General features: G+C 49.4%; 1 protein-coding gene and 1 non-coding gene across 3 annotated transcripts in view; one reads left to right on the top strand and one right to left on the bottom strand.

The window, feature by feature from the left end:
• ANO2 (anoctamin 2) overlaps positions 1-21,261 on the top strand; it is a 361,403-nt gene that overhangs the window by 76,990 nt on the left and 263,152 nt on the right. For both annotated transcript variants that reach the window (XM_059935146.1, XM_059935145.1), the window contains one exon: positions 18,017-18,168. In XM_059935146.1, the coding sequence (XP_059791129.1) occupies positions 18,017-18,168 (152 nt within the window). The remainder of the gene's footprint in view (positions 1-18,016; positions 18,169-21,261) is intronic.
• On the bottom strand, positions 20,914-20,986 carry TRNAG-GCC (transfer RNA glycine (anticodon GCC)). The gene has a single exon. It is a non-coding gene; the product is annotated as a tRNA-Gly (tRNA).

Below are 21,261 nucleotides of genomic sequence, written 5' to 3'. Positions count from 1 at the left end.
AAAAATCACTCATCAGATATCGTCTTGTGTGATGCTGTATCATGCCCCCCTTATTCAAAAAGGATGAAGTCTGTGGGTTCTGTCCTTATAGATTTGGATAACACATTCATAGCAGGAGGACAAATGACTATTGAACAGTGAACAAGCATGAGCATGAATATTAGCTACAAACATCTTGTCAGTAGAAGGTACATGTTTTGGGGCCACACGCCTGAGTGTCTTGGTTTCACGAGGACCACGCTGTGACCGTCTCCCCTTCAGTTGCACTGCTCAGTTCTCTGTCTCCTGGTTTTTGACCCCTCACTCCCAACACCGCTGTCCTCAGGTGCAGGCACCATCTTGGCTCTGGACCTGCGCCCCTCCTCTGCTGATGGTCTCCCCATTTGATGGCCACATGACCCCAGTCAGCTGTGGATGGAGACGTCTGCTTCCCTCTGGGGGTGTCCTCACTTAACCAACCTTCCCCTTTTCTTTCTCCTGTCTTCCTTCTGCCTTCAATATATATATATATATATTTCTTCTCCTTTCTCTGGCTCATCTGAATATCTAACGTTCTCTTAGTCTCTTCGGTTTGTAACTTGCTTCCTATGTTTTTATCTATGCTGGCTGATCCTTGGAAAGAAGGTGAGCAAACTTTAATGCCTCTGCTATTGCTTCTCTCCCCAGGACAGTCCTTTTTGCGGGAGATATAGAGACTTAGAAGAAGTGTGCCTCCTTCTTCTCTCCCGTCTTTGTTCCTTCTTCTCCTTCGCTGGTCTTCCATCCTTCCTTGCCCTCATGCTCTTCCGTCCCTTCTTCCCTCTCCCTTCCACCTCTCTCCTGATGCCCTGATGCCGTCTCCTAGCTTCCCTCTCTGTTCTTTGAACATCTGCCCACACCTCTCTCTCCATCACCTCCTCCTTCTCCTTATTCACGGTCTCAGCCCCCAAGTAGTGCTGGTCCTTCTGGTCTCTGCTTGTCCTTCCACAAGCTCGTGCCTATGGGAGCATAGTTTTCCTTATGTGACACATCTGCCCCATACACTAAACCTATTGGAACTTACCATCCATCGTTTAGGAAGTACCTGCACTTGAATTTGCAGTTGAGATGATTAGGACAAGGACGTATTATGACGCAGCCGTCTTTGAGTTGCCTTCCTTCTTTTTCTTTTTTGCATTTCTTTTTTTATAATTTAAATATATTTGATGTGTAACCTTGTGTAAATTTAAGGTGTACAACATGTTAATTTGATACACTCATAGATTGTAATATGATTGCCACTGTAGCGATAACTAGCATCTCTGTCATGTTACATAATTATCCTTTCTTTTCAGTGGCTGGAATCACTAAGTTCCGGACTCTTAGCAAGTTTGATGGTTATGAAACACTACTGTTGTGTATATTCACTCTGCTGTGCGTTAGATCTCTAGGGCTCATTTACTACCTGTTGCAAGTTTGTACCCTTAAATAGCATCTGTCCTATCTCTCCACCCCCATTCCCTGGTAACCACCATTTTCTCCTTGTTTTAACAAGTTTGGCTTTTTAGATTCCACGTGTAAGTGACATCATACAGTACTTTTCTTTCCCTGACTTACTCACCTGGCATAATGTGCTCCAGGTCCAGCCGTGGTGCTGCAAATGTCAGGGTTTCCTTCTTTCTCATGGCTGAATGATATTCCATTATATGTATGTGTGTGTGTGTACGTATATATATATGATCTTTTTTATGCATTCACCTGTTGATGGACCCTCAGGTTGTTTCCTCCCCTCCTTCCTTTTTATTTTGGAGGCATAGGGTGGTAGACACTGCATCAGTCGAGTCCTCGGAAGACCGGGCTTCTAGCCTTGGTTCTGCACTCACTTGCTGTGTGATTTGGGGATGTCACCTCGTCTTCCAGAGCCTCAGTTTCCTCATCTGTGATGTGGGCATAATAACACCTGCCCTGTTTTTCTTAGAAGGTAGCTGTAAGAATCCAGTTCTTGACTAGTGCTGTGGAAACACAGGAGTTTATTACCGTGTCTGTGTTCTCAAACATTTTCATGTGTATTCTCAATTCCTAGTTCCCCAGTCACCTTCCCTCGTGACAGAATGGGCAGCCAACACTGATGGAGCTCCCAGAGGAAGGGGGGTCTGTGGAGAGACCCTGAAGGGCTCAGAAACCATCAGAGCCCTCAGAGTCTCCAGCCAAGGGCACAACGGGAAGAAGGCACACACCCAGACATCCCAGCGTGGATTAAATACTGTGTCAAGTAGCAGCCCATTAGCACAGCACAGATTCTGTCTGGGAAAGTGCCGGTCCAGGGAGTCTGGGAGAGCAAAGCCAGGTGGTGGCCCTGACGAGCATCAGATGTAACAGAAGGAACTTTTCCCACAGTGTCTAGGCCCCGGACTCCACACAGGTGGACCCTTCCGGCATCCTCTGCGGGTTCAGCCGCAGGGCCCCAGATCTCCTTTGTAGTCACAGAACGCAGCGGCTTGTAGTTACCTCCCAGGGGGTGTCGTAACCGCGAGAGGAGGATATAACTTGGTATGCCGGGTGGGATGCTGATTCCAGGGGTGGGTTAAACCCAGTTCCTGGGGTGAGAAAGGAGCATGGTGGTGAGGACGAGATGGGGCAGTCTGCAGGGCTAGCGCTGAGTCCAGTGGCGTTTTCCCCTCTTTTTAATGGGCTTGGGAAGTGACTGCAATGAGAGTAAACCACATTTGCAGACAGCCACGTCCTGGCGGCAGGGGCGGGCGGGGAGGAAGGCTGAGGCATGGGGTGGGGTCACTCAGCATCCTCCAGGCTGGTGGAGGCCGATGGAGGTTTGGCTCATAACTCAGCAGGGTCCGGAGAGACCGGGAAGATGGGGAGGAAATCACAACATCAAGATCTCCAACCTGGACGAATCCAGAGTAATGCGTCCAGGGACACGGAGTCCTGAGCACAGATATTAACCGTGAGGGGGGAGTCTTGGAAGGAAGCCTTCGTTTTCCAGAAACAACAACAGAAGAGCCAGTATTTTGTGAGGGACACTCGGCATCCGTGCACAGGAAGGGGGCAGGAAGGCCTGGCCTTTGGCCCTGAGCAGCCTGGGACGGTTTGAAATGGATGCTTTCTCACCTCTGTTCTTTACCAAGGTGGTCAATATTGATGTTTATTTATCACTGACTTTTTTATATATATGAACGAGCACCCCGCCTCCGGGAGAATTGATGAGGACGAGGTAACAGAGTCCGTTCTGGTCATATTAACGAAAGCGTGTTCATGCAGCCAGAGTCCACTAATTTTGGAAGAAGGGACATGCCTGGGATGGGTGAAAATCACTTTCGTCCAGTCCGTCGAAGTTTTCGTAGCTTTGTTGATAGAATGATTGATATTACAGGGGTCACGCTTGCTGTTCCCAGGAGCCTGTAAGGACTTCATAGCTTACGAGTTCTTCGCATGCATGTAGATGCTGTTCACCTCCAGCCAGTGGTGCCTTTGTAGGAACGCAGGCTCAGAGCTCCCTTCATCTCCCAAACAGGAGTAGTGAGTGCCGTGGAGGACTGTCGTACGCAGCAGCGACCACGTATTCAGAGGCCTATCACGGAGGCGTAGCCTGTATTATTACTGTTTTCGGTATCGTCATTCGCGTGTGATGTGTGTAGGGCGCGCAGCTGGCACCAGATCGGGGCTGCTCCTCCCTGCTAGTTCCCGTCCCAGCAGCGTCTGCAGTGTTGGGTCCAGTTCCTTAAATCTGCCCAGGCAGCCAGCAGCCCGGACGGGGACTCGCTGGAGAGGCAGGAACAGGCGGCCTCTGGACGGCGTGCTGGAGGACTCCTGTTTCTTAGAGCGCGGGTCCCTGGGGCATCGGTAAACATAATGGCTCCATGTGCGAGGTCTGCAGTGCGGTCACGGGGAAAGCCAGCAGGAAGACTGCTCAGGCCCCACGGCGCAGAGGCGAGAGCTCGAAGGCGCCCGTTTCAAAGGGTAGACAGCCGGTGGCACAAGTGGAGACCTTGAGCTCCACCCCTTGCTCTCCCTCCACGAATCTGGGTTATGTGATTCACATCTCAGCCTGTTTCCCCAAACGGGGCTTGAGATGGATTACGACCAAAAGCATAAATACAAATGGATCATTTTGAAAGCGGACAAATAAAAAAGAATCATTAATTTGGGGGGAAGTGGGCAGTGCAGGGGAAATAATGATCGTAGAAATAAGAAGATAAGGGTGATGGATGCAAGTGAGACAAATACATTCTGAGCTTCCTGGTAGCCAAGGCAGAAAGGACTATGGTTTCATAATCTGCGGAAATAAGCATCTGTTTGGTGAAAGGAGGCGAACTTTCTCCTGTTGCTAAAGCATAATTTTATGTAAAGGACATGAACAATATAAGGGACATACTTTCAGTAAATATGAGTTTTATATAAGGTGCTGGAATGTTCTTCCTATGGCCATTTCTTAAACTGATTCTGGGTAAAAACTGAGGATGTCATGTTTAACTGTAGTTCAGGAAAGGTTGTACTACCAAGTTATGTAGGTAGATTTCTGCGGCGCTAACTCAATTCAGGGATAAAGCTTAGAGCAGAAATGCCATTCAGGCTTTAATTCTCTCCGTGGAATCCATGTTTTGAAATTTTTTTTTAATCTACTAAACTGCATTTATTAAGGGATAATTCATCTTCTCATTTCCGTGAACTGAAAACATATAGAACTGCCGTTAAGCATTTTCTGATGAGTGTGAGAAAATCAGTGTTAACCACATTGGACTAATATAATTCCAGTTAAAAAGCAGAGAAACGTGACATTTTAGTTAGCTCGAGTGGCCCCTTAGGAGGAAAACATTAATTCCATTAAGCTTTGTAAATTATTGGAAGTTGTTCTCAGTTACCTATTACTGGCTTTCTAGACATTCTGATCTGGTAACCATGACTTTTGCAAAAGTTGCACGGGAAGACCGTCCCCCAGATTCTGGTGCCCACCCAGCTTCAGGGGCCACTCAGCCAGGCCAGGACCCGAGCACCTCTGCCTTCTCAGTTATCCGGATATGAGGCTTGGATTAGTAAGGTTTCTCTAGAGAAACAGAACTAACAGGATATGTGTATGTACATATATTTTAGATATATATATATACTTATTATGAGGAATTGGCCCAGGAGAGTATGCAGGCTGGGAGGTCCCGTGGTCTGCTGCTGGCAAAGGTGGAGCCCCAGGAGAGCTGACGGTGTAAGTTCCAGTCCAAATGCCAGTAGGCTCGTGCCCAAGAAGAGCCGATGTTTCAGTTTGAATCTGAAGGCAGGGAAAGGCTGGTGTCCAGGTCAGCAGGCAGAAGGAGTCCCCTCTTACTTGCAGGAAGGTCAGGCTTTTTATTCTGTTCATGTCTTCAGCCGATTGGATGAGGCCCACCCACATTGCAGAGGGCCGTCTTTTTCATTCAGTCTACCCATTCAGATGTTAATCTCATCGGAAAACACCCTCAAAGACACACCCAAAAGAACGTTCAACCCAATGTCTAGGCATCCCTGTGGCCCAGTCAAACTGACATGTGAAATTAGCCATCTCAAGGCTTGTACTTTATTTTATTTTATTTTATTTTATTTTATTTTGGCTGTGTTGGGTCTTCATTGCTGCACGCGGGCTTTCTCTAGTTGCAGTGAGCGGGGGCTACTCTTCTTTCCGGTGCATGGGCTTCTCATTGCGGTGGCTTCTCTTGTCGCAGAGCACGGGCTCTAGGCACATGGGCTTCAGTAGTTGTGGCACAAGGGCTCAGTAGTTGTGGCTCGCGGGCTGTGTTGCTCTGCTCAGTAGTTGTGGCACAGGCTCAGTCGTTGTGGTGCACGGGCTCAGTTGCTCTGCGGCATGTGGGATCTTGGACCAGGGCTCGAACCCATGTCTCCTGCATCGGCAGGTGGATTCTTAACCACTGTGCCACCAGGGAAGCCCAAAACTTGTACTTTTAAGGCCTGTAATCCTCTTTGTAGTGGGTTGAGTAGTGGTGTCCAAAAAAGACATGTCACAGTCCTAAGCCTGGAATTTGTGAATTTGATCTTATTTGGAAAAAGGGTCTTTGCAGATATAATTAGTTAAGGATCTCGAGAAGAGATCATCCTGGACTTAGTGGGGGGGACTCGATTCCAGTGACAGGTGTCGTTATAAGAGAAAGAGATTTGAGACACACAGACACGGGGGAGAAGGCCACGTGAAGACAGAGGCAGAGACTGGGGCGATGCGGCCCTGAGCCGAGGAATGCCTGGAGCCATCAAAGGCGGGAAGAGGCAAGGAGCCCTTTTCCCTTAGAACCTTTGGAGGGAACGTAGCCCTGCCGAAATCTTGATTTCAGACTTGTGGCTTTCACGACTGTGAGAAAGTAAACTTCTATTGCTTCAAGCCACCCAGTTTGTGGCAGTTTGTTACGGCAGCCGTAGGAAACTATTACAGTGTTCCTCTGGGCAGGAGAACAATAAGTAGACAGTCCTAGACCTGGTTCCCCGATAGGCCTGTTGGCTTGCTCTGCTTCCCAAAAATCCACTTTGCATCTTCTAAGATTGCTTGAAATAGGCTTGCTCACTTCTTGATGCTGGGTTTTGGGGGTGTTTAGAGGAGTCTTTGTACAAACGTCCTTCTGCATCTCCTTGGATGTCTCACATTCCGTCCGGCTTTGATGAGATTGGAGAGTCTAGGCGAGGCTCAATTTAGCACGGATTGTGGAAGGACACTCACTGTGGCTAAGAAGAGCTGCTTATTCAGTTCAACAACTGTTTTTCCATTTATAGTTCTGTTTCTAAGGATGACTGTTGGTTTAAGTGAAAACTTCTGCCTTGGTAAGAGGTATCTGTAAATAAGGATGTTAGCATGTTTTAAAGCTTGAAACATTTCATAATTTTTACCTTTGACTTTGAGGAGAAAGGTTCATAAAACCACTCTCGATGATCAGTCAGTGATCAATCAGAACAAAATACCTGAAAATGAAAAATCTTGTAACCATAGATATAAGTTGATAAATAGATAATTAAATGAATTGAGTTTTAAATATAGCTAATGCTTCCTATGTGCTGTGTGCTTTGGTAAGAACCTTACGTGCATTATTTGTTTTTATCCTCACAACAACAGTGTGAAGTAGGTACTAGCTTTAGCCCCATTTTATAGATGAGGAAACTGAGGCTCAGAGAGTTTAGTAAACTTATCTGAGGTCACACAGCTTCAAGGAGGTAGATCGAGGACTCAAACTCATTTTGTCTGACTCCAAAGCCGTGCTCCTACCCTCTCACTTTAGTGAAGAATCTCTACCTGGGCTGGAGGTGGCATGGTCTCAAAGTGTACTACTGTAGAACGATAGCTTTTTGTTTAAAAAAATTTCCGTGGTCTGACAAACTGTAGAAACACTAAATATTAAAATTTATTTGACCAATTAAAAGTTCTAAAGCCCTGCAGTAAAGGAAATGGTTCAACTTCGTTTAGCTCTTTTCCTGCTGAATGCCTGTTAATGTCTGGGGAACCAGTGGTCTGTAGAATGTACTCTGCCATAATCCTAGGCTGGAGTGAACCAGAGCTGTAGCTGTTCACACTGCTCAGTTGTGGGTGGGACCTCCCCTTGCTGTCACTGCCTGTCCCCAAGCATTTGTTCTTAATGGCGATGCAGCCGAGAGGGTCGGGTTTATACTTGATATCTTTATGGGCTTTTTGGTGTCTGCTCTTTGATTGCCATTTAAATAGGCTGGAAAGAGCGCAGAACACTTTGACTTATAGTTTTTTGTTTTCTGTGATGCTTCTCGTCTTCAAAATTCAGAAAAAAATTAATCGGTGCCACCTCCATGCCGTTGTTTCCCTGCAGAACCTGAGATGGCTCCTGGCCAACTTCCGGACACGCACTCAGGCCTGGCAAGACCGCAGGCCACGGGCTGTTAGCTGACAGGCCTGTCTCAGGGCTCACAGACAGGGATGCCCAAAATAGGAAAACGTGTAATGGGAAATGAACTTGAATTTTTAAAATTAACTTGTTTTTAGGCTCCTGATTGAAAAAAATTGAAAGAGAAGTGGTGCTTTTCTTTTTGAAAGCCTCAAGTCATGTCCAGCTGAACTGGGGCAGCTCCTGCCAGACGGGCTGGCTGGGACCTGGACCCTGGACCCTGTGCAGGTGGCGCTGAGAGCGGAGGGCAGTGGATAGAATTTGTCATCCAGTGTCGGGCCCTTCGGAGGGTGAGAGAGCTGCTAATAATCACGCCAGGACGACAGCAGTAAGCCAGGACTGCTGGGTAACTGGGCTCCTCAGTAGGAGACGTGGGAGTGGGCGGCCTCGCTGGGTCGTGGCTGCCTCCGCGGTGGATGGGGGGGCGCCTGCGGGAGGGGAGAGGGAGAGAAGGAGGAGGAGGCGGGCAGCTTCTGGCGCCTGGAGCTCACAGTTTTCAGAAACCTGGCAAGCTGGTCTTTGCGCCATTGATGATTGAAATTGGCCACGCTGGGCCTATTTACACCACAGAAATCAGTGAAGGTTACAAATCAGCCGCTCGACCCTCCACACCAGGTGGTTGGTGAGCGTTTACCAGCTTGCAGTGGATCAGAGCCCCAGGAATGGGGACGGGTGCACAGCCAGCGTGCCACCATGGACCAGAACTGTCCCATGTGGGGACAGGCCGGAACCCGAGCGTGTCCTGTGATCCCGGCCGTGGATGTTAAAGGGCTACTGGTCAGACAGGGGCCGGGAATGACAGTGTCTCCTCAGGGCCTCTAAATGGATGCCGTGTCTGTCACCTCTGACACAGAAAGGAACTTCCCACCACTGCCCACTTTGGCACTCCGCCCCAGGCACACCGACCCTCCAAAATACCAAGCCTATTCCCCTCTCAGGGCCTTTTGCTTGCCCTTCCCTCTGCCTGCGGACCTCCAGATACCGCAGGACGCGCACTCCCACCTCAGCGGGGTCTCTGCCCGGACAGACATCCCCGACCGCCCTATGTGAAGCGGACCTCTGTCTCTCTCCATCCTCCTTCTCTTGTTTTTTTCTTTCTAACACTCAGCGCTGCTGGATACTGAGTAGCATATTTGTATCTTTGTTTTATTATCCCCATCTGCACTACACTGGAAGCTCCAGGAGGGCAGGGGGGTTTCACCCTGTCGGCAGCACCTAGAACAGGGCCTGGTACAGAGCAAGCACTAAATCAGTGTTTGTTAATGAATGAACAAATGGGTCACACGTACCAGGCCTGATCCATTGGTGGTGGCTTACTGGAGAGAGATGCTGAGACGGGTTCTGGGGCTCCATCCAAGGGCATTGGAGGGAGTGCTGTGATCCCTCAGGGCTGTCTGTAAGGTCGGGGGAGAGAGCACCATGGTACATGTACCGTAGCGGCCGTCCCTGATCTGGGTCCTCAATAGCCCCTTCAGTTACCAAAAGCATTTAGGAAGAGTCTAATTGTACCCGGAATGGCTGTGTATAAGGGGTCCTAGCCCTTTGAAAGGTTACATTTTTCATCCACCCACCCATCCATCCATCCATCCACCCAGTGAATAGTTATTGAGTATCACTATGTCTGAGATACTCTGCTGATGGCAGGTGATGCAGTGGTGACTACAACTGGTCCTGGCCCCATGTGGCTTCGGCGTGGGGAGGATTCAGAAGTCAAGTAGCTGTTGATGAGCTTGGAGGCACCAACAGAAGACAAAGAGCAGGACAGACAAAGAGCCAACCAGAGGAGACCAATTTTGATGGGGGCCAGGGTGCAAGAAGGGGCCATCTGAACTGAGACCAGAGGGCCGGGTAGGAGTTTACCAGCTGGGGGAGCAGGTGAGAACCTTCCTGGGCGAGGGAAGGGCATGTCCTCCAGCCCCAAGGTAAGAAAACCCCGGCCTGTGCGGGGAAGTGGGAGGAGGCGAGGCCAGTGTGCGTGCAGCGTGGAGACTGCGGGCGAGGGGGTGGGGTGGGGTGGGGGCTGGGCCTGTGGAAGGAGGCAGGAGGCATGGCTCAGAAGGCGCTTGTCAGCCATGTAAGTAGTTTGGAGTTTCTCCCACATCTTAAAAGTCGGCAAACATTCATTCATGTGTAGAGGACATACTGAAACAGAATTAAAAACCATAAGTGAATCCAGAGTTAGACCTCAGAGGATGTGCATTTTGTGAATATGTCACTGGCTGCGTTCGGTGTGGCCGCGGATGGGAAATTGACCCGTAGGCGCTGGTGGGGATGGAGGGACTGAGGAGCTCCTGTTCTTGGTGTGCCCACAGAGGCTCCTTTGGGCTCCAGTTTGCAGCTGAGCTTAGTGGCTCCTGGTGCTGCTTGCATTTGGATTGGTGGGTGGTTTAACACTCGCTCGCGTGGGTAACTGGGCTTGTGCACGGAACTCCTCAGATCCGGGTTCGGTGCATGCACGTCTGCGTGCATCCCTCCCTCTGCCTGTCCTGTCAGGCGCCAACGGGGCATGAGAACAGCGGACCTATTCTGCTGTATCTTTAGCTTCTCTTCCTCATAACTTCTTTAGTTCGGAGGCGTCCACCCCGGTGCAGCTTGCAGAAGCACCTTCCACACTGTTTGGCTTCCCTGTGTGTCTGAGCCTTTTGAAATGAAAGGTGAGCAGGTGATCATCTTCAGCTCAGTCAACCCTCAGTTGCCCAGTGACCAGAGGTGCAGAGGAAAGCACAGAAACGTTGAAAGGGGAAGACAGTCTGGATTAGTGTCTGTTGGGCCGTTGGGTGTAAGCAGACACACGTGCTCACAGCTGGGCTTGCTCTCCACCTTTACGCCCGGTTGCTGCTTTTCCTGCTGACTTTTCCTACGAGTTGCAGAAAGAGGCCCTCTTAGATCACTGCAGATGAGGGACTCACGGATAATCAAGATTATTTTATTTAGATCTCATGTGGTTATTCCCTTCCCTTGATCTTTGGGGGGGATCATTGGATCTCCTAGTGTTTGCGTGACATCGGGTATGCTAGTAAAACTTTCTGTGCCTGTTTCTTTACCTGTAAAATGGGGACAGCAGCCTGTATCTGTCCGTGACAGACAATCACTGCAGCCTCAGTGCCTTGCATCCTGGGAAGGAACATGACTCCAGTGCGGGAAGGAAACAGATTAGCCCTGAGACCGCACTGCCACGCCCGTCTGGAGGAGAGCGGCTGAGGGAGACGGAGGAAGAAAGAAGAAAAGAAGGCCTTTCAGTAAACCTCTTAGCTTGTGACAATGAGGCCAAAGCGGACTTTTATGAGAACCACATTTGAGCCCTGGAATAAAAAATAAGAACAACATACTTTAAAAGTTACTTATGATTTTAAGCACATGAAAGGCGTATCGTGTACCCGGGGAGGGCGTAATGGGGAACAGCTGGTGAACATGTGTCTCGCCGTTTCTGAGGATGTTCCTCATTCTCCACTGTCCAAGAATAACAGTAATAACGCTGCTGCTGCTGATTGTATTAACAATACTAAAGAGCATTGGGGCGCCTTTCGTGGACCCTGTGGAACACGGGGGAAGAGCCGGGCTGCTGGGCTTGGTGGGGGCGGAGAGGGAGCTCTGGCCTTCTGCCTTCTCGGGGACCACGCAGCCCTTCCAAGGATCCCAGGTTTAAGAAGAGAGCCTGGATAAGGGGAGTCAGGAAACCTGGGTTCCGAGGCCTGGTTTCACCCCCGACGCTGGCACTTCCCTGCCCCTCTGAGTCTCAGTTTCCCTGTCTGTAACGTAGCGAGGCTAACACTGCTGGGTGGGCCGGGCTTGCCGAGTCTTCTGGACCCTGGTGACGTGGAGCCTGTGGGATCCCAGGGTGAGCATCCTGTGCGTGGAGGGGTCCTCCCCATCGCCATGCTGCTTCAGCTTCTGGCACAACCAACCAATCAACCCCCAGGCTCAGCGCCTGGCACCCAGGAGGCGCCCAGACGTGTCTGTGCTGAGGATGAATGTGTCTTTTTCATTAAATGTCTAAAGCCAAAGAAGGTTACACTTGGATGGTACTTTCAAAGCCATTTAGTCAAGTTCTGTCTTCTATGATTTGTGAAGTGGGTCTGGAGCGGGGCTCAGCCTCGGGCTAATTATCCCCACTGGTGAGCGGACCCCGGGACCCTACCGAACGCCCCTCGAATGGTGAGCTCTCCATCCTGGCTGGTGGGGAGAGGGGCTGTTCCCAACCCTTGCCGACGGGTTTTCTCCAGCGTCCGGTAGCTTCCTCCCACCCCGCTGCCCAGTGCTCCAGGAGGACTGTCTGCAGGCTTCTTCACGAAGCTCTCTCCCCTTGGCTGCGCTGTCCTGGGAGCTCTGGTTGCCCTGGTCTCCCCAGACCTACAGCTAAGGCTCCTCAGCCCAGGGAGTGTGTGGGCCTCCACCTGTTTCCCCTTCCTGCCCCGCAGCCCTGGACCTCTCTCTAGGCGGTGAGCTGGAGCGATCCCAGGAGTCACCATTTTCATTTCCTGTCTCTCAGGAACTCGTTACTTCTCAATGTCCAGTATCTTGAAAACTGCTTTCTTAGTCTGTTCGGGCTGCTCTAACAAAATACCACAGACCAGGGAGGCTTGTACACAACAGAACTTTACTTCTCACGGTTCTTCTGGGGGCTGGAAGTCTGAGACCAGGATACCAGCATGGTTGGGCGAGAGCCCCCTTCCTGGTTCGTAGCTGGCACTTTCTCGCTGTGTCCTCACATGGCGAAAGGGGCTGGGAGCTCTCTGGAGTCTCTTTTATAAGGGCACCAATTGCATTCACGAGGGCACCACCCTCATGACCTAATCACCTCCCAAAGGCCCCACCATCCAATAGCCATCACGCTGGGCATCAGGATTCAGGATATGAATTTTGCAGGGACACAAACATTCCGACCAGAGCAACCATTATTTCATGTTTTTTTTTTCCTCTGGGTGTTTTGGTTGGTTCAGGTTGGGTAAATCTGGTCCCTGTTACTCCATCCTAGTGGGAAGTGGAAGTTCCCCAATTCTCTCTTTAGAGATGAAGAATCTGAGAGGGAGAGCCACCTGCCCAGGGCCACACGGCTCGTTAGCGTCAGCAAGGACCAGGACCCAGGTCATTCACTCCGTAGACATTAACGTGCTGCTCCTGTGTGCCAGGCACACAGGCCGTGCTCCCTGCTCCCCAGATGCCCACAGTCTGTTGGGGAGACAGACGCGTGAACCACAAGTTAGAGAAGAGTGTGGCAAACGTTAGGACACAGGTATTCGTTCACAGGATGCTAAGGAAGCATGACAGCAGGCGAGTGGCTAAGGAGGGTTTCCTGGGAAAGCTGGTACTTGAGCCCAGTGGAGGAGGAGAAGGAGGGTAATTCAGGTGGAGAGGGAGGGGAGAAGTTCCAGGAATAGGTACGACACGTGCAAAGGCACAGAGGCAGGAAGCAGGTCCTTTGTCCTCCGAGCTTAGCATCCATGGTAGCGTGCACGGGGCCGCCGGCCATGTTTGACTGTGGGCACGGGCCGAGTGTCTGCCCGCGTGTGCGTGTAGGGCCTCCATCAGGGCTGTGGGGTGGAGGTCGCCTGGACGGTTCTGGTGGGACTCTGGCCTTTTGCACCGTTTACATTTTTCCTGGAGGTAAATGATGCTACTTGTAGGGCTTTTGAGCACCCCTCCCCCCATCAAGGAACAGTCAGAATTTATCCTGGTGCCATTCCTGGTCCCTCCAAAGACATGCCACAGGCCCCATTCCCCTTAGACCGATTCTGTAGGGAGCTCTGGTAGACCCACTGCTAAGAAAAGGTTCAAGACCAGCTTGGAGGTGCTCAGCTAACCTTCTTCCAGGACAAGGCCCTGGGGCAGGTGCTGGTTGTTAATCCGCATGGATTGAATACAGGCCCTCCTGGCCTCTGCCAGGACTGGGCAACCCTGCGCGCCCTTGCAGCTGGTGGGGACAGGCCGGGAGACCTTTCAGCCGGCCAGTGGCTTTGGGCTGTGGCTTTATTCTCCATCATGGTTTCTTTCTACCAGGGCCTGTTACCTGACGACTGTTCTGTCCCCAGCCTGGGCTCCTGCAGTGGCAGCAACTGCTGTCATCAATGCTGGGTCCCCAGAGATTTATCATTCGTTTGTTTAACCATAGGGGATGGTTTGGGCAGTGTCCTGCCTTCGTGGGGATTGTTTGGTGGGGCGGCTGGACATGAATCAAATAATCATTCACATAAATATAAAATCACAACTGTGATAAGTGCTGTGAAGGAGAGGCATTTGGGCCCTCGAAATGCTGTGAAGATGGGACTTGCCCTTGTCTGGAAGCCAAGAAAGACTTCCCCCAGGAAGTGACAATGGAGTGAGAACTCCAGTGTGAACAGAGGTTGGTGAGGGGGAGGGAGAAGGCGAAGGGTGTAGAGTACTAAAACTACTGCCCGAGGCTGGTGTCTGGGTGCCGTGAGCAGGGGACCGTGGGGCAAGGAAAAGGTGGAGACTTCTACAGGGCCCCCAGGCTGTGTGGAGAATTTTGGTTTTCATCAGAAGAGCAATGGGTAATGGTTGAAGACTTCTCCGCAGGGAGGTGACATGATCAGATTTTTGCTTCAGAAACATCACTCTGGCTCCAGCTTGGAGACCAAATTAGAGGTGGACAAAAGTAGGGTTGCCAGATGAAATACAGGATGCCTAGTTAAATCCAAAGTTCAAATAAACAATGAATACTTTGTTTAGTATCAACGTAAGTATGTCCTAAATACTGCAGCGGACATACTTATACAAAAAAATTATTGTGGCTCTAGTATAATTTTTTTATGTGAGTATGCCCTCCAGTTGTCTTTTTTAATGAAAAAATTGTTTCATTAGAAGTTAAAATTTATTGTTTACCTCAAATTCACATTTAACTGGACTTCTTGCATTTTTATTTGTTAAATCTGACAGCCCTAAGCAAGAGAGGTGGGAAGCCAGTTATTGCTGTAGTTGAAGCCTCCTTAGACTAGGAAACCAGAGGTGGACATGGGGAGAAGTGGACAAAGGAGAAACACCCTTGGTCGGTCCAAGTCTGTCGTTCCAAGGCATCTAGGATGCAGAGCCAGTCAACTTCCCTCCTGCTCTGAAACTTGAATTGCCACGCACATGCCCTTTAAAGACGCATGGTTACGGGTATGGTGAATACGCTGCAGGACACGTGCCTGGTTGGAACCTGCCCTAAATGACCTATGAGATGTGTTGGGACAGGGTGAAGGGGTCATCTTTCTGCCCGTGTCCCTCCAGGCCCAAGGATGCCCCAGAGGTGAGCTCTCTGCATCTAAGTGACCGATGGCAGGAGGGTCAAGAGCTTTATGACAGTAGGGGCAGTAGAGCAAGTTGCACACTGTTTTTCCCCGATGATCACTCACGTCGTGGCAGAGGAAGAGTAAAGTGAAGCAGCCAAGGTCGCAGGCTCTGCCACAAGGTTCCGAGGCTCCAGCACTTATTATCTGGTTGACGCTCTCTGTGTGATCTTGACTGAGATTCTTAACCCCTCTCGGTTTTTAGAGGCACGTCTTTAAGATTAGTGCTGATGTACGTCAAGCCAGGTGCATAGGAGATGCTTAGAAATGGTCTGTGCTCCCAGAATTAAACGGTCCCCTCGTTTCAGAAGGCTGGCTCTTTCTTTGTGCAGAACCCCGCCTGATGAATTTCTTGATTCACAGCTCTGATGTTGTCCTTGTTCACACCCTTCGCTGACTTCCTGTTGCCTCATGCAGCGGGATCTCCATGCACTGGTCTCCGCGTGCCTTTCTGCCGTGAACCGTCACAATTCCCCCATCAGAACCTGAGCACCAAAGAACCAGGCTGTGAACCCTTCTTAAATCCAGCTTGAACTTTTTTACTTTTTTTGTTAGCTTGGAATGTCTTTGCTGATACCTGTTCGAGCCTTATTCATTAAAAGTGTGTATAAGGTGAGGTTAATAGAAGTATGATCAAAGAAGATAAAACACGTGTAGAGGCTAAAATAAATGCCCATCACTAGGGAAGTGACTAACAAATTAGAACTCGTGCCCACTGTGTTATATGGTGCCTTCACGAAGGTAGTTCTACATGGACTGACCTGGAAAGACATGTACCCGGGATACATTGCTAAACGAGAAAAGCAAATTGTAGAATTGTACGATCGTACCTGTGAAGCATGATCACAGGTGTGTTTGGAAAGGGATTCAGTTACATATAATACGTGTGGAGAGAGTCAGTATAAAACATACTCCAAATTGTGAATGGAGATTTCCTCTGGAGTGGAGGATGGGATGGGATTGGAAGTGAAAGGAAGCTGTTAACGTTAGTTAATATACTTTTTGGTTTTGGTCTCTTTTTTTTTTTTTTTTTTGGCCACACCGCACGGCATGTGGGATTTTAGTTCCCTGGCCAGGGATCGAACCCATGCCCCCTGCAGTGGAAGCGTGGAGACTTAACCACTGGACCGCCAGGGAAGTCCCTGGTTTTGGTTTCTTTGTTTACTAGAACTGTGTTAATTTTGTGATTGAAATTAAGTCAAAATGCATAGAAAAATGTATCAGAAGAAATAAATAAACTGGGCTTATGTTTCAGTTGTTAGATTGGGGAGGTTCTCCCCCTTCCCACTGATTATCATGATTTTATTAAAGGACAAAAAAACAAAAGAAGGTTACCTTTCTGTTCAAGTCCCAACAGAAATGCTGCTCTCCTTAGGAAGCACTTTTCCGATTCTTCAGCTGGATGTGCTGTCTCCTTTCTTTGAGCCCTCAAAGCTTTTTGAGTGTCTTGTGGCATTTATCTCCATCGATATTACAAGTGTTTTGTACATGTTTTACAGGCTCTCTAGATTTAAGCATCTTAAGGATATCTTGATAGAGAACACAGCCGGCTTTCAGGTCGGAGGATCTGGATGTGGCCCTTATTCTGGTCATCTACCGCAGCAGGACAAATTAGCCCCAGCTTAGTCAGTAAGACACAGCCATTTTATTCTGTCTTATGAATTTTTGCTCAGTATCTTGAGCAGAGCTAGACGGGGTGATTCTTCTCCACGTGGTGTTGACTGGGGTCACTTGGTGGTATTTGGCTTGGGGTTGAGCTGGACAGGAAGGTCCAAGAAAGCCTCCCTCACACGCCTGATGCTTGGCAGGGTAGGCGGAAGGTGGGGCTCAACCTCGTCCTTTCCCTGTCTGAGTCCTCTCCGCATGTCTCCTCAGACTTGCTGCAGGCGGCTCAGAGCTTCAAGAGACCAAGGAAGACCAAGGCAGAAGCTGCCCATCTTCTTAAAGGGTGGAACTGGCATAGTGTCCCTTCTGCTGCACTGGTTAGGCAGCCCCAGAGCCCACCCAGACTTAAGGGGGTGGAAACAGAGATGCCACCTCTTGAATGGAGAAGTCGTGTAAAAAATTTGTGGCCATTAATCCACCAGAGCATGGCTATGACAAGTACAACCTCTGTGTCTCAACGACAACATCCGTAAATTAGAAGGACCAGAAGCTATAACGTATGCAGACGCACTCTGTACGTTAGGAAAAACCATAGGTATTATAACTACCAGTGATTATCTTGGTACTAACGCAGTGCTTTACTCAAGGCAGGTACTCACTAGGTGCTTAGTACTTTGAAAGCAGACTCATTTATCAGCTGTCTCCTAAGAAGAGCACAAGAGAAGTGATGCTGGATCGTCACGTAGGGGCGTGGTCTGGTTGTAGAGTACAGACTTGGGATCGCGTTGACACGAGTTAGAGCCAAGCAGTCGCCCGGTTACTATCTGTGTGACCTTTGTTGACTCATCTCACCTTTTTGAGCCTTAATTTCCTCCTCATAACAGGAGAGTAATATTATCTAGCTGGCTGGGTGCAGTGTGCATTGGAGCTCATTTGAGTAAAGCCCTCAGTATGGTGACGGTCACACAGTAGGTCTTCTGTGATGATATAACAAAGATGTATAGAAAGTTCGGACTCCTTTCAAACTGCGCTCCTCCTTCCCTGCGCTGGCCACCTCCATTCGCACAAACAGTTGAGGGGGTTCACCGCCTTGTGAAAGCAGGGGAGGAAGGAGAGGAAGGACAGGACCCTCCTGCTGGCTTCCCCAGTCTCGTCCTCTCCCCAGAGTGTCCCCTACGGGGGGAATCTGAGCCCCCTGCAGCTCTGGCTGTGAATCCTTCTCCTCTGAGTGTTGGACGCGGCCTCCTTCTCACACCCGTGGCTTTGCCTTCGTAGACGTACGTGATCAAGTCAGAAGGCAGCATCGCGAAGACGTTCAACAAGATCCTGCAGAAGCTGAGTGCACCCCTGAAGCCCCGAGTGCCCGAGCACAGTAACAACAGGATGAAAAACCTGTCCTATCCGTTCTCCAGGGAGAAAATGTACCTGTGAGTACTGGGACTCTGGAGGTGGGGCTGTGTGGGGGATGGGAAGGGACCTCAAGCACCACTTGGTGCCTCGGCTCATGAGCTGAGTGCCCGGGTGCCTGGGGGATGGGGGAGGAAGCCTGCTCTCAGGGTGGAATACTCCCTGTGTCTGCCTTCCCACTCCCTGTCCCTGAGCGAGATGATCGCAGATAGCTCCTGAATATTCATCCCGTGGCTTCTGGGAAAACCTGCCTTTTCAGTCACTTCGCATGATGGATGGAGAATCAGGGAGCAGACAACCAGAAACTTCGGGACTCTGTGAGCAAGGTGGTCCAATACCTGTTTACCTTCCGCGGGGAGACCACTCTGCTCTGTTCCCAGTCTAACAGGGTTTCAAGATATTGTGATAATCCAGAGAGACGGTGGATGAAGCTTCTGGACGTCTGTCTTCTCAGCTGCCAGCTCGTGCCCTCACTGACCCGGAGGAGGGGAGGGAATAAGTTTTCTTCTCAGGGATGCCCTTTTGGGAGGAAGCCTTTGGAAGGGGGAGTCGTAGTTGGGAAGTGGGAGATGCAGAAGCCAAGCACTAATTCTGTTTTAGGAGCTAATGATAAAATAAGAAACTATCAGGAGTGATAAGAGACTCGAGTGAGAGAGGGAAAGGAATGGGCTTGGAAAGGAAGAAAAGGTACAGGATCTTTGCTTTTGGAGGAGATGGCATTGATGGGCTGTGTTTCTGCCATTCACTGGGTACCATCTCTACCCATCTTTGCCATGTTAGATAACAATTCTGTACACATGCATATGCTCCCTCATTGAATTCTTACCCCTCAACGATTCTGGTACCAATTCTGGTCACCAGTTCCAACGTGTGTGTGGGTTTTCCCGCACCACCAAGAAATTCTCCGACACCAGCTGGGTGCCCTACAATTCACCTCAATTCTGACACTGTTTACCTGGAAATAGCATCAGATCCCTCAGGCTGAGGGCTCAGTGTCACAAGACTGCCCCGCACTTCAGATGCCTAAGCAAGTCCAGGTTGTGACCTGTGCTTCTGACCGACTGGCTACAAATCAGAGGTTCTCACGACCCCCTCCTTGCGTTCGACTAATCTGATAGAGTGGCTCACAGAACTCAGGAAACCAGTTTACTCGCTAGATTACCGGTTTATTATAAAGGATGTTAAAGGATACAAATCAACAGCCAGGTGAAGAGATACATAAGGCGAGGTCCCAAACAAAGGAGCTTCTGTCCTCATGAGTTTTGGGCTCAGCATGAAAGCATTTTGATTCACCAACCCAGAAGCTCTTCAAAGTACATCCTTTTGGATTTTTATGGAGGTTTCATTCCATAGGCGTGATTGATCAAATCATTGGCCGTTGGTGATTGATTCAACCTCCAGTCCCGCTGTGCTTCCCGGGAAGTCAGCGGGTAGGACTGAAAGTCCAACCCTCTACTCCTGGTGGTTTCCCTGGCAACCAGCCCTATCTTTAGTGGCTTTCCAAAAGTCACCTCATTAACATAAACTCACTGGTGGTTGCAAGGGGCTTGTTATGAGTATCACGACACTCCTGTCACCTTTATGGCTCTGAAGCAATTTCAGGAATTGAGGACAGGAGACCAAATACTATAACAAAAGATGCTCTTATGGCTCAGAAAATTCCAAGGGCTTGGGAAGCTGTGAGCACAGTGGATGAAGACCAAAATATATATTTATTATAAATCACAGTGTCGCACTCCCATTGTGAAGCGGCCGTCCAGATATAACTATCCCTCTGTTATGGAGAGGAAACCGAGGTCCAGGATCTGTCCAAGGTCATGAAAACTTAAGTGGCTGCACTGGGATTGACGTGTTGACCTCCTGGCCGGCTGTTGTTTTTGCAGTCTGTGCGTCCTCCGCATCTCCCCTTCCTTGGGCCCTTTCTCCACACCGGCGCTGGCATCTGACCTGCCACCTCCCACACAGCTCCATTCACTCAGCTTCTGTGCTCTTTCCAGGCCACTTCTTCACCCCCAGCCAGAATATGCTCTCCATCCTCTGAGTTTTCGTAGCAATGGTCTGCATGTGGTCACGTTCTCCTCTGCATCAATTGCTTGGAAACACCCCCCACCCCAATCCCCAGTGGCTGGGCTCCCAGGGGGCCGGGGGCATGGTTCAGGTGTCTGTGTGCCCTCCAGCACAATGCCCTAAGGACAGTCACACAGGTGTTATTTTTTTTTTAACATCTTTATTGGAGTATAATTGCTTTACAATGGTGTGTTAGTTTCTGCTGTATAACAAAATGAATCAGCTTTACATATACATATATCCCCATATCTCCTCCCTCTTGCATCTCCCTCCCACCCTCCCTATCCTACCCCTCTAGGTGGTCACAAAGCACCGAGCTGATCTCCCTGTGCCATGTAGCTGCTTCCCACTAGCTAGCTATTTTACATTTGGTAGTGTATATATGTTCATGCCACTCTCTCACTTCGTCCCAGCTTCCCCTACCCCTCCCCGTGTCCTCAAGTCCATTCTCTGCGTCTGTGTCTTTATTCCACACAGGTGTTTTTTTGAGTGAAAGGTCAACATTTGAAGTTTACAACAGACACAGGTCTTGCATAATTGGGAGTTTGGTATCTAATTGATGTGACAACAGTGACAACATTAAATGAAAATTTGAAAAACAGTTATAACCCCAACATCCTGAAACTGCACTCTTTTCTGTTGTTGTGTTTTGTTTTGTTTTTTTCCCCAGCCGTGCCGTGCGGCTTGCAGGATCTTAGTTCCCTGACCAGGGATTGAAGCTGGGCCCTCGGCAGTGGCAGTGCTGAGTCCTAACCACTGGACCGCCAGGGAGTTCCCCGTTGTTGTGTTTTTACTGTCTTTGTCCGCGCACAGGAATCCTTTTTATATACTTTCATTTTTAAAACTTATCATAGTATGTTTTTCTATCATAGTCTAACTTTTTCTACAGTATTTCTAAAGTTTTCATAATTATAATTTTCAATGGCTGTATGATAATCCATCCTTTAGGTTTTGGAATTGCGTCTTAGCTCCATAGTCTTTGTTATAAGTAAGTTTGTAATGAACATTTTAATTTATGGACCTTTTTTTTCCACTGAATTTATTTT

The sequence above is a fragment of the Balaenoptera ricei genome, chromosome 10, assembly GCF_028023285.1.
Source record: "Balaenoptera ricei isolate mBalRic1 chromosome 10, mBalRic1.hap2, whole genome shotgun sequence".
Lineage (NCBI taxonomy): Eukaryota > Metazoa > Chordata > Mammalia > Artiodactyla > Balaenopteridae > Balaenoptera > Balaenoptera ricei.
The sequence above is the reverse complement of the archived record's forward strand: the minus strand, read 5'-3'. Positions and strand labels throughout refer to the sequence as shown.